Genomic DNA, 15,321 nt, shown 5'->3' with positions numbered 1-15,321 from the left:
CCAATCATGAAATGGGCAAAAGACATAAACAGAAATTTCACCAGAGAAGACATACACCTGGCCAACAAGCACATGAGAAAATGCTCCACATCACTTGCCATCAGGGAAATACAAATCAAAACCACAATGAGATACCACCTCACCCCAGTGAGAATGGGGAAAATTAACAAGGCAGGAAACAACAAACGTTGGAGAGGATGTGGAGAAAAGGGAACCCTCTTGCACTGTTGGTGGGAACGTGACCTGGTGCCGCCACTCTGGAAAACTGTGTGGAGGTTCCTCAAAGAGTTAAAAATAGACCTGCCCTACAACCCAGCAATTGCACCACTGGGGATTTACCCCAAAGATAGAGATGCAGTGAAATGCCAAGACACCTGCACCCCAATGTTTATAGCAACGATGTCCACAATAGCCAAACTGTGGAAGGAGCTTTGGTGTCCATCGACAGATGAATGGATCAAGAAGATGTGGTCTATGTATACAATGGAATATTCCTCAGCCATTAGAAACGACGAATACCCACCATTTGCTTTGATGTGGATGGAACTGGAAGGTATTATGCTGAGTGAAATAAGTCAGTTGGAGAAGGAAAAACATTATGTGGTTTCATTCATTCGGGGAATATAAAAAATAGTAAAAGGGATTAAAGGGAAAATGAGTGGGAAATATCAGTGAGGGTGACAGAACATGAGAGACTCCTAATTCTGGGAAACGAACAAGGGGTAGTGGAAAGGGAGGTGGGCAGGGGGATGGGGTGACTGGGTGATGAGGGGGGGAACTTGACGGGATGAGCACTATATGTTGGTAAATACTATATGTTGGCAAATCAAACTCCAATAAAAAAATATTCAAGGGATCCCTGGGTGGCGCAGCGGTTTGGCGCCTGCCTTTGGCCCGGGGCGGGATCCTGGAGATTCAGGATCGAATCCCACGTCGGGCTCCCGGTGCATGGAGCCTGCTTCTCCCTCTGCCTGTGTCTCTGCCTCTCTCTCTCTCACTGTGTGCCTATCATAAATAAATAAAAAAAAAAATTAAAAAAAAAATACTAAAAAAAAAAAATATTCAAAAAAAGGAAAGAAAATCCCTCCTTGAAACTTCTTTGAATCCGATTTAGATGTCTTTTTCTGTTTCTTTTAGTACAATATAATGAAGACATTTGTCACACCATACTATAATTTATCAAGCACCCTTATTATGTTGTGGCTCCCTAGAGTCAGAGACAGAGGTTAGCACATAGCACAATGCAGAACCTATAGTTAGAGCTCAGTAAACATTTCTAAAATAAAAGAGTGAATACAACAGCTGATAAGAAAAAAAGTTAGGTAACACTCACCTGTCTGAAAAATGGTCATATATCAGACTTCCCAGCAGCACCCTCTCCATAAATAGGAATTGAGTCACTGACTTTAGTAACTGAGATTCACATGCCAGGTCCCACTGGAAGAGAAGGAAAGCAGCACAGCAGTTATAGAAGAGCTTAAACTTTTTAGTTGACCTCGACTCCAAACTCCTACATGTAATGAATGTGATCCTTTCCCATATGGTCCTGCCTTCCTCTCCAACCATTCTTCCCTGGTGTCTCACAGCTAAAATACTGAGCTTACTTTAATACTTCAAGGAGGCTGGTTCATTCTCTTGTGCCTCGTATCCTCAGAATGATCTGCATCCATATGTCTGTATATCTTTATTCATTTTCCTCTTACACCACCAATTCCCTTTGTTGCATTAACTTACATGCATTCTTCCAGTACTGCCTCAAACTATTTTTTCAGGAAACCTACCCTCCTTCTATAGGTAATACAGAGGCTCTGCCTTTGACTTCACTTAGCAGTCCGTATTCAACTACTACAGTAACTCTTAACTTTGGCCACACATCAAATCACTTGAAAAGCTTCAAAAATACTGATGCCTGGACCCTTCACCCAGAAATTCTGATTTGCTTTACTCTGGAAACCAGTTTTCAGTGAGTATTGAGAACCACTGACCTGGTGTAGCGTTGCTTTTTAAATTATAGGTCTCTTTCACTATCTTGAATGATGTAATAGCAGGTTATAGATGGGTTATTGTTGTTGTTGTTGTTGTTTTGTTTTGTTTTTTGCTTGTTAACCTTGATACCCATACTCTTGGATGTCATAGTGTAGATAAGCAATTACTGTCTGCTGAAGGAATGAAGAAAAGGTGCACTGCAGGGTCTATGTGGGAACTAAACACATAAGGCAAGTCTACCTTTTGTGTTGACTCTGAACACTTCTATCATATAAGTGGAAAATGTAAACAGGACCTCTTACCCCAATCATGATGGTGAAGGAGAAGGAGCTTTCGTTGTATACCCAACTGTCCACACAGGGCTCTGTGTCTGGTTCACTTATGTTGGGGAAGGTCCCATTCAGGAGAAGGAGCTGCCACTGGGGACGGATGAAGCGACTACATTTCTCTGGCCTCAAGTTTGAGTCCAGTGGGATGGAGATTCTCAAGAGGGCATCTTGGCTATGGATCCTAGTGCTGTTAGCAGTGACAGTGTCATTGTCAAGGATGTGGACCCAGCAGCAGTGACCAGAGATAGCTGCAGTGAAGTTCTCTAATAGAACATGAGGGTACACTATGAGGTTGGAGATACAAAGGAAAACCATCAGAAGGATCTGGAATCTTCCCAGGCCTCCAACTTGATCCAGGATGTCCTGAAAGGCCACTGAGGCTGAAGAGTTGATCACCAAGAGAAGGCACAATGACTTTACTGAAATAAGTCCAAAGGAAGAAAATATTTCCTTTCATTACATCACACTAAGTGCATCCTGATCCTGACCCCACTTTCTCCTTAGTGGGTCCTGACTGACCAAAACAGAAAAGCAGCAGGAGGACTTGTCCTCAAATCTTTTGAGGCAGCTAGATTCAATAAAGTCACAAATATAATTATTGGGCAAAACACTTTGACTACTAAATTTGCTTAAAATACTGCTCAGTGAATGCCCATGACCTCATAGGCTCCTGAGAAGTCAGTAGACTTTAGGTGGAAATACACCTGTTCAATAAGCTGCTACTATTTTCAGAAAAGGAAGGAATGTATGGAGATTCAAAGGTGAACTGCTTTGTGATGTTTCTGTGCAAAGAGAGTACAGAGAAAGCATTTTTCTTCATTAAGACTGAATTTTAGGGATGCCTGGGTGGCTCAGTGGTTGAGCGTCTGCCTTTGGCTTAGGGAGTGGTCCTGGAGTCCCGGGATCGAGTCCCACATTGGGCTTCCTGCATGGAGCCTGCTTCTTCTCCTGCCTGTGTTTCTGGCTCTCTCTGTGTGTCTCTCATGAATAGATAAATAAATTCTTAAAAAAAAAAAAAAGACTGAATTTTGGTTAAAGGTTAATTTAGAACCAACCTTAGTTAAAGTAAAGCAAACTGGAATGTTGTGAATAAATGCTAACTTTTGGTAACTGAAGTTCTGCTTTAGCTAAGATCATACCATAACAGTGATTTTAAGCTTTTCAAAATAAGAAAATTTCAAAATAGAGGAAGGAAATAATATTTTTCTGTAACAGTTTATTTTACTAGATTTATTGAGTCATCCAAATACCATTTGGGGGACGCTTGGGTGACTCAGTGGTTGAGCATCTGCCTTCAGCTCAGGTGGTGATCTGGGGTCCTGGGATTGAGTTCCGCATCAGGCTCCCCACCTGGAGCCTGCTTCTCTGTGTGCCTATGTCTCTGCCTCTCTATGTGTCTCTCATGAATAAATAAATAAAATATTTTTTTTTGGAAAAAAAACACAACATATACCATTTGGGACCAACTTTCCTTAAATAAATAAAACAATGTCATGTGTTTATATGTATATTATATATTTATTTATGCTTATAAATGAAACATGAGGTCAATGTTTCAAGTTCTCATAGTCCAGTTAATAAGAGACAGGTACATAAGTACACTGCAATGTCATAAGATAATTATAAGGAACACACACAATGTGCTGTGGAAGAGTTAAAAAAAACAATGTTTAATGATTCCCAGGGAGGTTCCATGGGCCAAGGAAATGATCTTTATGGAAGTGAACTTTTAACTACTCTTGAAGGAAGATTCTTGAGACAATAAAGCAGTGGGTGAATGTTTGGAAAAAAGTTTCTAACCAAGGGAATAATAAGCTCACAATTATAGCAAGAAGTAAGTAATATTTGTGCCCTTACAAGATATTTAAAAGTTAGAAGCTAAAGAAATACAGGGAAATAATGGGAGAAGGTAGGTTTGTTTGTTTGTTTGTTTATTTATTTAAATAGGTTCCATGCTGGGTGTGGAGCTTGAACTCATGACTCTGAGGTCAAGTTTGAAATTCAATATATTTGGATAAATTCACATACTAGTGTGAAGCCACAATCCTACCAACAGTTCCATCATCTCAGAATTGTTTTGTTTTCATTCTTCAGTCGAGGTATCCCCTAGCCTTCACTTCTCCACTATAAATTTTGTTAAGAATTAATTTTGTTTGTTTGTTGCTGGAAATAGTATATGTGAGATTCATGTATATTTTTGTTTGTATCAGTATTTTATTTCTTTTTTTGCTGAATAGTATTATATAGTGTGGATGGGAAAATACTTGCAAATCATGTATCTGATAATGGGCTAATAATCAAAATATATAAGGAACTTAGACAACTCAATAGCAACCCCCCGCAAATAACCCAATTTAAAAATGAGCAAAAACCTGAATAAACATTTCTTCAAAGAAGACATAGAAGTAGATAGCAGGTGTATGAAAAGTTGCACAACATCACTAATCACCAGGGAAATGCAAATCAAAACCACAATGAGATATCATTTCAACACTTGCTAGAATGGTTAAAATAAAACACAAGAAGTAACAAGTATTGATGAGGATGTGGAGAAAAAGGAATGCTCATGCACTGTTAGTGGGAATGCAAACTGGTGCAGCTGCCCTAGAAAACAGTGTAGAGATTCCTCAAAAAATTAAAATTGGACTACCATATGATCCAGTAACTCTACTACCGTTTAAATTACTCAGCAATCAGGAAGGATGAATATTTACCATTTACATCGATATGGATGGAACTGGAGAGTAATAGTCTGAGTGAAATAAGTCAATCAAGAGAAAGACAATTAAAGACCACTATCATATGGTTTCACTCATATGTGGAATATAAGAAAGAGCACAGAGGATCCTAGGGGAAGAGAGGGAAAACTGAATGGGAAGTCATGAGAGAGGGAGACAAACCATGAGAGACTCTTAACTCTAAAAAACAAACTGAGGGTTGCTGGAGAGGAGGTGGCGGGGGTGGGGGGGTGGGGGATGGGTAATTGAGTGATGGGGATTAAGGAAAAAAGAAACAAACAAATACTCTTGAATATACAGAACCATGTGTTATTTGCCAGAGGGGAAGTGGGATAGAGATATCACTACATATCTATCAGAAGAACTAAAATAAAACATAATGAGAACATCAAATGGTATTAAGGATGCAGAAAAACTGGAACATTCATATACTGCTTGTAGGAGTGTAAAATTGGACAGACATGCTGGAGAGCAGTTTGGTAGTTTTTTATAAAACTAAACATGTGGTTACTATTCCCCAACAATTTCACTTTAAGAAATAATATACACCCTCCAGTTCCATCCATGTCGAAGCAAATGGTGGGTATTTGCTTTTTCTAATGGCTGAGTAATATTCATATATATATATATATATATCACATCTTCTTTATCTGTCAGGTATGTCAATCAGAGAAGGACAATCATCATATGGTTTCACTCATACGGGGAATATAAGAAATAGTGAAAGAGATTATAAGGGAAAGGAGGGGAAATGAGTAGGAAAAACTAGAGAGGGCAACAAAACATGAGAGACTCCTAACTCTGGGAAATGAACAAAGGGTAGTGGAAGGGGAGGCAGGTGGGGGGAATGGGGTAACTGGGTGACAGGCACTGAGGAGGGCACTTGATGGGAGCACTGGGTGTTATACTATATGTTGGCAAATTGAACTTCAATAAAAAAAAGAAATAATATACACTTAATATGTGACTTAGCAATAGCACTTTGGGGAATTTGCTCCAGAGAAATGAAAAATTATTTCCACCCTGAAACCTACACATGCCTGTTAATAGCAGCTTTATTTATCAGTCAAAAATTAGAAACAGGAGTTAGCATCAGATAATAGGCAGACAGATATGCCTTAGTATGAAGTGTGAGATCTGTAGGAACTTGTGAACTGGCAACAATTCCTCTTAGATCTGGTTGAGGAAAACCAGGAGAGTGCTGATTTGGGCAGATATCCATAGATGAGAGAGCCTTTGTAGAAGTCCAGTCTTCCCAAAGGGAAATTCTAATGCAAACAAAACAAAACAAAACAAAATATATGAGTTTGGATGCAGTGGAGAATGTAAGAGGAACTGTGCAGAACTCTGCTAATGAAGCTGCTTCTCTCACACAGCATCCAGAATATTGAGGCATGAATTTCATGAAGAGGGTGAGGGAGATCAGGAAGAGGTAGATAAGAATATCAAAGGGCATTAAAAGGATACAGTTCCTACTAGCTGCTTTCAGCTCCAGGGGAATCCTGCCCCATAAGCCACTGGGAGAACATCACCCAAGGATCTCCCTCTTGGCCTTGGCTACCTCCCAGTGCCCCAAGTACTAAACCCATATCTCCTCAATTATGATGCCAACTGCTTGTGTGGCAGAAGAGTAAGCTCTGGTAAATGGGAGTACCCTCAGAAAATAGGCCAGGGCAACAAGCAAGAGAGAATCCATAAAATTCAGCTGTAGTGTCACTTTCAGGAAAACAAAATAGAGGTTTCCAGCAGCCAACCTGGTATGTTTGAAAAACCAGAGAAGACATAATGAGCTTAAGAATTCTGCCACAGAAAGAAGCAAGAAATGTGTGACAGATGTATCCATATAAGGTGGGAGATATAAGCAGGACCAATGGAAATATCTCCCACCAAGAGATAATAAATAAAGATTTGAGGTGTCTACTAATTGAAATTTGAAAATAGCAGTGCAAAACTTCAATGAACTTGAAGAGTCAAGAAACATGTTATCACCAGAAGATCAGAATGATTCTCCAGTACTAGAATTCAAAGGCAAAATTTTGCAAGTTTCCTTATGAAGAACTCAAAGTAGCTGTTTTGAGGAAATTCAATGAGCTGAAAGCAAACACAGAAAGACAATTCAACAAAATCAGTAAAACAATACATGAACAAAATGAGAAATGTAACAAAGAGACAGGAATGATTTAAAAAGAACAATACAGAAATTCTGAAGCTGAAATATTCAATGGATAAAATGAAAACTGCAATAGAGAGCAACTGCAGCAGAATAGATCAAACAGAAGACAGAATTAGTGAGACAAAAGATAGGAACCTTGAAAACCCAGGCAGAGGAGAACAATAGAAGAATGAAAAAGTCTTTCATACAGGAAGACTATATGATCTATAGGGCACCATCAAATGTACAAATACTAGAATAATTGGAGTTCCAGAAAGAGTAGAGGGAGAAAAAGAGGCAGAAGCCTATTTAAATAATTGGTAGCTGAGAACTTTCTAAATCTTAGGAGAGACTTGGACATCCAGGTTCACGAAGCTAATAGATCACTCAAACATTTCAATTCAAACTACCTTCTCAAGATGTGTTATAATGAAGTTGTCAGCAATCAAAGATAAAAGTGAATTCTAAAAGTATTAAGAGAGAAAAAAGAAGATTTTAACTTACAAAGAAACCTTCTTTAGGCTATCAACAGATTTTTCAGCATAAACCTTACAGGACAGGATAAAGTAGAATGATATAGTCAAAGTGTTGAAAGGAAAGAAAGCCAAATAAGGATATTCTATCTGGCAAAGTTGACCTTCAGATGTGAAAAAGAAATAGAGACTTATACAGAGAAACAAAGGCTGAGGCAATCTATTATCACTAGACCTACCTTCAAAGGAATACTGAAAGGAATTTTTCAAGCAGAAATGAGAAGATGCTTTTAGCAACATGGAAACATACAAAGCTGTTATCCATTTAAAATGGACTGCTTTATCCATAAGATATTTTATGTAAGCCTCATGGTAGCCACAAATCAAAAACTATAGTATAATCACAAAAGATAAAGAGAGGGGAATCAGAGATTACTACCATGGAAAATGATAGGAAAGAAGGAAGAAAGAGAGGCTAAAAAAAACCAACTGTGGAAATACAAAATAGCCAGAAAATAATTAATAAAATTGAATTAATAAGTCCTAATACCAGCAATTACACTAAATATAAGTGGAATAGATTCATCAATTAAAAGGCATGGATAAAAACCAAGACCTAACTATATTTTACCTACCAGACACTTACTTCAGTTCAAAATGAAGAAATGGAAAAAAGATATTCCATGCAAATGGAAACCAAAAGAAAGAAATATAGCTATACTTATTTCAGGCAAAACAGACTTTGAACCAAAAAGGGTAACAAGAGACAAATATATATGATGATATAGGGGTCAAGCTCATCAAGAAAATATAATAATTGTAAATATATATGCACCCAACATCAGAGCAACTAAATAATAAAACTGAATGCAATCCCAATTAAATTCCAATGGCATTTTCCACAGAAATAGAAAATACAATCTTATAATTCATATGGAACCAAAAGGACCCTAAATAGCCAAAGAAATGCTGAGGAAGAACAAAGCTGGTGGCATCACACTTCCTAATATCAAACTATACTACAAAGAGAGGGTAATTAAATTAGTATGGTACTGGCACAAAAACGGACACATAGTGACCGTGGAATAGAATAAAGTCCCCAGAAACAAGCTCTCTTACACACACGGTCAACTAATACTTGACAAGGAAACCGAGAATACTCAATGGTGGAAGATAGTCTCTTCAACAAATGGTGCTAAATAACCAAGTGCAGAAAAATGAATGGACCCATATGCCACTCACAAAAATTAACTTAAAATGGGGCAGAGATTTAAATATAAGACCTGATAATTTAATACTTTTAGAAGAGATCATAGAGAGGAATCTCCTTGACAAAGATCTTTGGCAATGATTATTCGGATATGACAACAAAAGTACAAACGCATAAGCAAAAATAAACAAGTAGGACTACTCTAACAATTTTCTTCACAGCAAAAGAAACATTAAACAAGATGAAAAGGCAACATATGGAATAGGAGAAAATATATTGGATAAAACATTAATATCCAAAATATGTAACGAACTCATATAGCTCAATAACAAAAAAAAATTGAAAATAGGCACAAGTACTAAGCGGACATTTTTATTTTTTAAAAAGATTTTATTTATTTATTCATGAGAGAGAGAGAGAGAAAGGCAGAGACACAAGCAGAGGGACAAGCAGGCGCCATGCAGGGAGCCCGACCTGGGACTCAATCCCTGGTCTTCAGGATCACGCCCTGGGCGGAAGGTGGCGCTAAACCGCTGAGCCACCAGGGCTGCCCAAAGCAGATATTTTAAAAAGATACTCAAATGCCCAACAAGTACTGAAAAGATGTTCTACATCACTAATCATCAGAGAAATGCAAATTGAAACTACTATGGGATATCATCTCACACTTGCTAGAATGGCAATGATCAAGACGACAAGCTATAAACGCTGGTGAGGTGGGAGAGAAAAGGGAACCCTTGTACACTGTTGGTAGCAATGTAAATTGGTGCAGCTACAATGGAAAACAATATGGAAGTTCCTCAGAAAGTTAAAAATAAAACTACCATATCCAGCAATCCCACTTCTGGGCGTATATCCAGAAGAAATGAGATCAGGATATTGAAAAGATGTCTGCACTCCTATGTTTATTGCAGCATGATTCAAACAGCCAAGATATAGGAAAACCTAATTATTCATCAATGGATGAATGAATAAACAGATGTGGTATATATATCAATGGAATATGAGAAAGAAGAAAATTCTACCATTTGACAATATGGATGAATTTTGAGGACATTATGCTAAGTGATATTTCAGAGAATGGGTAGCTGTTGTGTATAACTTGTACGTTAAATCTAAAACAGCCAAACTCTTAGAAACCGAGACTGAAATGGTGATTATCAGGGGTTGGGTGATGGAGGAATTGGAGAGATGTTGTTTAAGGGTACAAACTTGCAAGTAGTAGATAAGTTCTGGAGCTCTAATGTACATTCAAGTGATTATAGCAAATACTGTGTTATAAATTTTTTAAATTTAAATTCAATTAGCTAATATTTAAATTCAGTTAGCCAAACATCATTAGTTTCAAAAATAGAGTGCAGTAATTTATCAGTTGCATGTAACACCCAGTGCTCCTCACATCATGTGGTCTCTTTAATGGCCATCACTTAGTTATCCCATCCCCCCAGCCACCTCCCCTCCAGCAACCCTCTGTTTTCTAGAGGTTTGTCTCCCTCTCTCATGACTTCTCATTCAGTTTTCCCTCCCTTGCCCTATGATCCTCTATGCTGTTTCTTATATTCCACATATGAGTGAAACCATATGATAATTTTCTTTCTCTGATTGACTTATTTTGCTCAGTATAATATCCTCCAGTTCCATCCATGTCAATGTAAATAGTAAATATTCATCCTTTCTGATGGCTGAGTGATATTCCATATATATATAAAATATCTTCTTTATCCATTCATCTGTTGGTAGACAGAAGAAGCTGGATTTTAAATGTTCCCAACATGAATAAGTAATCATAATTTTATGACATGAATGAGATGGTAATCATTTTGCAATATATAAATGTATCAAATCAACATGATCTACATCTTAAACTTATACAGTATTATATGTCAATTACATATCAATAAAAGACAAATAAATAAATAAAAACTAGAAACAATCCAGATGACCTTCACCAGGTAAATGGTTAAACCAAATTTTGTATATACATTCTATGTATTTAGCATTAAAAAGAAGCCAGTGCTGATATACATAGCATTTCTTGTAAGGCAGGTTTAGTGATGTTGACACCTCTCAGCTTTTGTTATTTTTGGAAAGTCTTTATCTCTTTAATTTCTGAAGGACGGTTTTTCTGAGTACAGTGTTCTTGGTAAATATTTTTCTTATTTTTTATTTATTTAAAAGATTTTATTTATTTGAGAGACAGAGAAAGATATGGAGAAAGCACAAGCAAGGAGAGGAGCAGAGGGAGAGGGAGAAGCAGACTCTCGGCTGAGCAGGAAGCCAGGTGCAGGGCTCCATCCCATAACCTTGAGATCATGACCTGACCTGAAGGCAGATGCTTAACCTACTGAGCCACTCAGGTGTCCTGGGTAATACTTTTCTTTCATTATTTTGAGTATATCATCTTACTCTCTGGCCTGCAGGGTTTCAGTTTAGGTTTCTGGTCATAGTGCTATGACAGCTCCATTGTATGTGATTAGTCACTTTTCTCTTGCTTTCAAAATTCTCTGTGTTTGACTCTCAACAATTTCTTCTTGGTTTTTAATTTTTAATTTTATTTACTTATTATTTATTTAAATTCAGTTTGCCAACATATAGTATAACACCCCGTGCTCATCCTATCAAGTGCCCTCCTTAGTGCCTGTCACCCAGTCACCCATCCGCCCCCCGTTTCTGCAACCCTTTGTTTGTTTACTTTCAACAATTTCATTATAATGTGTCTCAATGAAGCTTTTTTTTTAGGTTTAACCTATCTGGGGTCTTCTGGATCTCATGAATCTGACATTCATTTCTCTCCTCAGGTTTGGGACATTTTCATAATTATTTCTTTAAATTAACTTTTTCCCTTTTCTCTTCCCCTTCTTGGTTTCCCATACATATATATTACTTCCTTGATTGTTTACCGTAAGTCTCATAGGCTTTCTTTACCCTTTTCCATTCTTTTTTCTTTTTTGACTGGACTCACTTTCTAGTTCATTGATTCTTCTGCATGGTTGAGCCTTCTACTGAAATTTTCTATTTAATTCTTTAGTTTACTCATTATATTTTTTGGCTCTAGGATTTCTGTTTGGTTTCTTTGGTGGTTCCTATTTCTTTTTTTTTTTTTATGATAGTCACAGAGAGAGAGAGAGAGAGGCAGAGACACAGGCAGAGGGAGAAGCAGGCTCCAGGCACCGGGAGCCCGACGTGGGATTCGACCCCGGGTCTCCAGGATCGCGCCCTGGGCCAAAGGCAGGCGCCAAACCGCTGCGCCACCCAGGGATCCCTGGTTCCTATTTCTTCATTGAATTTCTTCTCTTCCAGATTTATAGGTTTACTTTGGCAAGTTTACTCTGCCAATCAGCTCAGCTTGTGGTACTGGATGGGTCAGTTGATAGCACACGTGGGCAGGTGGGGCCTGTTATTGGGATCTCTAGTTGACAAGACCACTGACTATTCTCTGAGGTTGGGACAGGGCTTCTTCTGGTTGGGTTCCACAGTTGGGCTGGCCTGCTTGTTGGACTCCACCTATAAGTGGAGATGCTGTATGGCCTCCCTATTTGGTGAGGTAGCTGGATTTACTGTGATCAGGTGAGGTCACTGGCTGGGTTCTGCAATCATCTCTGGTTGACTGAGGTCACAGACTGTTCTTTGGCAGGATGGTGCCACTCATTAGACTTTATGTTTGAGCAGGGCTCCAAGATGAGTTGCACAATTGCTCCTGATTGTTGGGATCTTAGGCAGTCCTCTGCAACTGGATGGTGTTGTTGGGTGGACTCTATTCAAGTGGACCACAGGCAGAGCTTCACAGTTGGATGAGGCCTCAGGCTGTGCTCTATGATTAAGCACTGCTGTAGGCTGTGCCCAAAGTTGATTGGGTTTGGAGGCTAGAATTCATGATCAAACAGGCCATTGACTTTGTTTGGTCTACTGCTAGGCAAGGTTGCTGGCTAAGTCTCTGGTTGGGGAAGGGTCGCTAGGTGTATCCCATAGTTGGATGGGATTAGAGGCTGTGTGCCATGGTTGGGCAGGTTTGAAGTCTGGGCCTCCTTGGTGAGTGAGGCTAAGGGCTATGCTCCACAATTGGGTGGGGTCACTAGATAAGGCCTACATGAGGCAAAGCCATAGGCTGGCTCTGCTGTTGTATGGAGTGTTTGTCTGTGCCCTGTGGTACCATAGTTAGGGCTTTGAAGTTGCCTAGAGTCCCTGGTTACCTCAGGCCAGAGGTTATTCTTAGCAGTTGAGAAAAACTTGGTCTTTTATCCCTGTTCAAATGGATGGGGTCCATGGCTATCTGGGTTCCCTTGCAAGGCTTCCTGGTTGATGGGAATGGAGGCTACACCCAGCAGTTGGGCAGAACTGTGAATTTGCTTCCCTGCCTGGGAAGGGCCACATAATCAGCTCCATAGCTGGTATAGTTTGTTAGCTGGAACCCAAATCAGGCAGAACTGCCAACTGATCTCCCTGTCAAGATGGAACCACCAGCTCAACTCTGCAGATGGGTAGAGCCCCTGAGTGGGTTCTCTTCTTGGTGCTGCTGCAAGTATGCAAGTAGGAATGTGTTCTGTCAAGATATATGCACCATTAAGTATTTACTCAAAGGATACAAAGATACAGATTCAAAGGGGCACATGCACCCCAATGTTTATAGCAGCATTATCAATAATGCCAAGCTATGGAAAGAGCCCAAATGTCCATTGACTGATGAATGGATAAAGAAGATGTGGTATGGGGTGCCTGGATGGTTTAGTTGGTCAAATGGTTGCCTTTGGATCAAGTCATGATCCTAGGGTCCTGGGATTGAGTCCTGCATTGGGCTTCCAGTTCAGTGGGGAGTCTGCTTCTTCCTCTTCCTCTGCTCTCGCTCCCACCTCTCTCTAGTAAATAAATTTAAAAAAATCTTAAAAGAAAAAGAAAAAGTAATATTATATATATATAATATTACTCAGCAATAAAGTAGAATGAAATCTTGCTATTTGCAATGATGTGGATGGAGCTAGAATGTATTATGCTAAGCAAAATAAGCCAACCAGAGTAAGACAAATCTCATACGATCTCACTCACATGTGGAATTTAAGAAACAAAAAAGATGAATGTATGGAAAGGAGAGAGAGAGAGAGAGAGAGAGAGAGAAGCAAACCATTAGAGATTCTTAACTATAGAGAGAAAACTGAGGGTTAATGGAGGGAGGTGGGCAGGGGTTAAATGGGTGTTGGGTGTTAAGGAGGGCATTTGATGTAATGAACATCGGATATTATTAAATTGTACTCCTGAAACCAATACTACATATGTTAACTAACTAGAATTTTTTAAAATTTTATTTATTTATTTATTTATTTATTTTTAAAATTTTTTTTAATTTTTATTTATTTATGATAGTCACAGAGAGAGAGAGAGAGGCAGAGACACAAGCAGAGGGAGAAGCAGGCTCCATGCACCGGGAGCCCGACGTGGGACTCGATCCCGGGTCTCCAGGATCACGCCCTGGGCCAAAGGCAGGCGCTAAACCACTGCGCCACCCAGGGATCCCCCAAAATTTTATTTATTTATTCATGATAGACACACACACACACAGAGGCAGAGACACAGGCAGAAGGAGAAGCAGACTTCATGCAGGAAGCCCGACATGGGACTTGATTCCGGGACTCCAGGATCACGCCCCAGGCTGAAGGCAGGCGTTAAACCACTGAGCCACCCAGGGATCACTACTAACTAGAATTTAAATAAAAATTTAGAAAAAAAAAATAAAAGATCTAAGCACTGGTTAATGTAAGTGCTGCCCCTTCATCATCTCCATCTGATTCCCAGTGGTTGAGCCCTGCAGTTTTCCCCAGTAATCTCCATTAGGTGAGATCTGACTGGGCCTTCTGGGAAGCAACTCCCATTGCTGAGGGAACTGATGTCTAGCTTGAGTTCTCTTTTTTTTTCACTGGAGACACTGTAGGCTCAGGATGGAGGCTTCTCTGTGTGGTGTTGTGCTTGCGTGGAGGAGGGGCAATATGACCAGAGTGTAGCCACTCCTCTTGCTCTTGTAATGTGATCCTGTCAGTCCCCATGCTTCAGCCTCACCTCTGGTTCTGGGATTTTCACAATGTTGTCTTTCTATGGACAGTTGTTAGAGCTGGTCTTCTTTTGAGGTGAACTGAAGGTAGGAACAACCTACATTACCATCTTGATGATATCACTTCCCCATGTTATTCTTTGTATACAACAGTTTTTAATTAGCAGAAATTGAAAAAAAGTAGTTCAGAAGTTGTCAAAGGTAGAAAAGAAAATGACAGGAGCAGGAGGGAGGTGAGTATACTTATAATAGTACACGAGGGACGCCAGTGGAGATAGAACTGTTTGGTATTTTGATTGAGGTGGTGGGGACACTAAGCTGCACATATGATAAAAACCATATAGTACTAAATAGAGAGAGACACACACACAAGTACAGGTATGACTGAGGAAACCT

At 39.3% G+C, this 15,321-nt stretch overlaps 1 protein-coding gene across 1 annotated transcript; it reads right to left on the bottom strand.

The window, feature by feature from the left end:
* Positions 1 to 1,329: 1,329 nt before the first annotated feature.
* Positions 1,330 to 4,377, bottom strand: LOC112659264 (solute carrier family 22 member 9-like). Its single transcript, XM_025445857.1, has 3 exons — positions 4,344 to 4,377; positions 2,289 to 2,695; positions 1,330 to 1,437 (listed from the first exon to the last, which is right to left on the bottom strand). Exons 1-3 carry the CDS (start codon positions 4,375 to 4,377, stop codon positions 1,330 to 1,332), a joined length of 549 nt encoding a protein of 182 aa, XP_025301642.1.
* Positions 4,378 to 15,321: the final 10,944 nt, after the last annotated feature.

Source organism: Canis lupus, chromosome 18, assembly GCF_003254725.2.
Source record: "Canis lupus dingo isolate Sandy chromosome 18, ASM325472v2, whole genome shotgun sequence".
NCBI lineage: Eukaryota > Metazoa > Chordata > Mammalia > Carnivora > Canidae > Canis > Canis lupus.
The sequence above is the reverse complement of the archived record's forward strand: the minus strand, read 5'-3'. Positions and strand labels throughout refer to the sequence as shown.

Excerpts from the sequence above, each read along its gene's own strand:
- LOC112659264 (XM_025445857.1), bottom strand. The coding sequence starts at position 4,377 with ATGGAACTGTTGGTAGGATTGTGGCTTCACACTA. Across the intron at positions 2,696-4,343 it reads AGGATTGTGGCTTCACACTA|CCTCAGTGGCCTTTCAGGAC; the intron begins GTATGTGAATTT and ends TCAACTCTTCAG. Across the intron at positions 1,438-2,288 it reads CCTTCACCATCATGATTGGG|TGGGACCTGGCATGTGAATC; the intron begins GTAAGAGGTCCT and ends CTTCTCTTCCAG.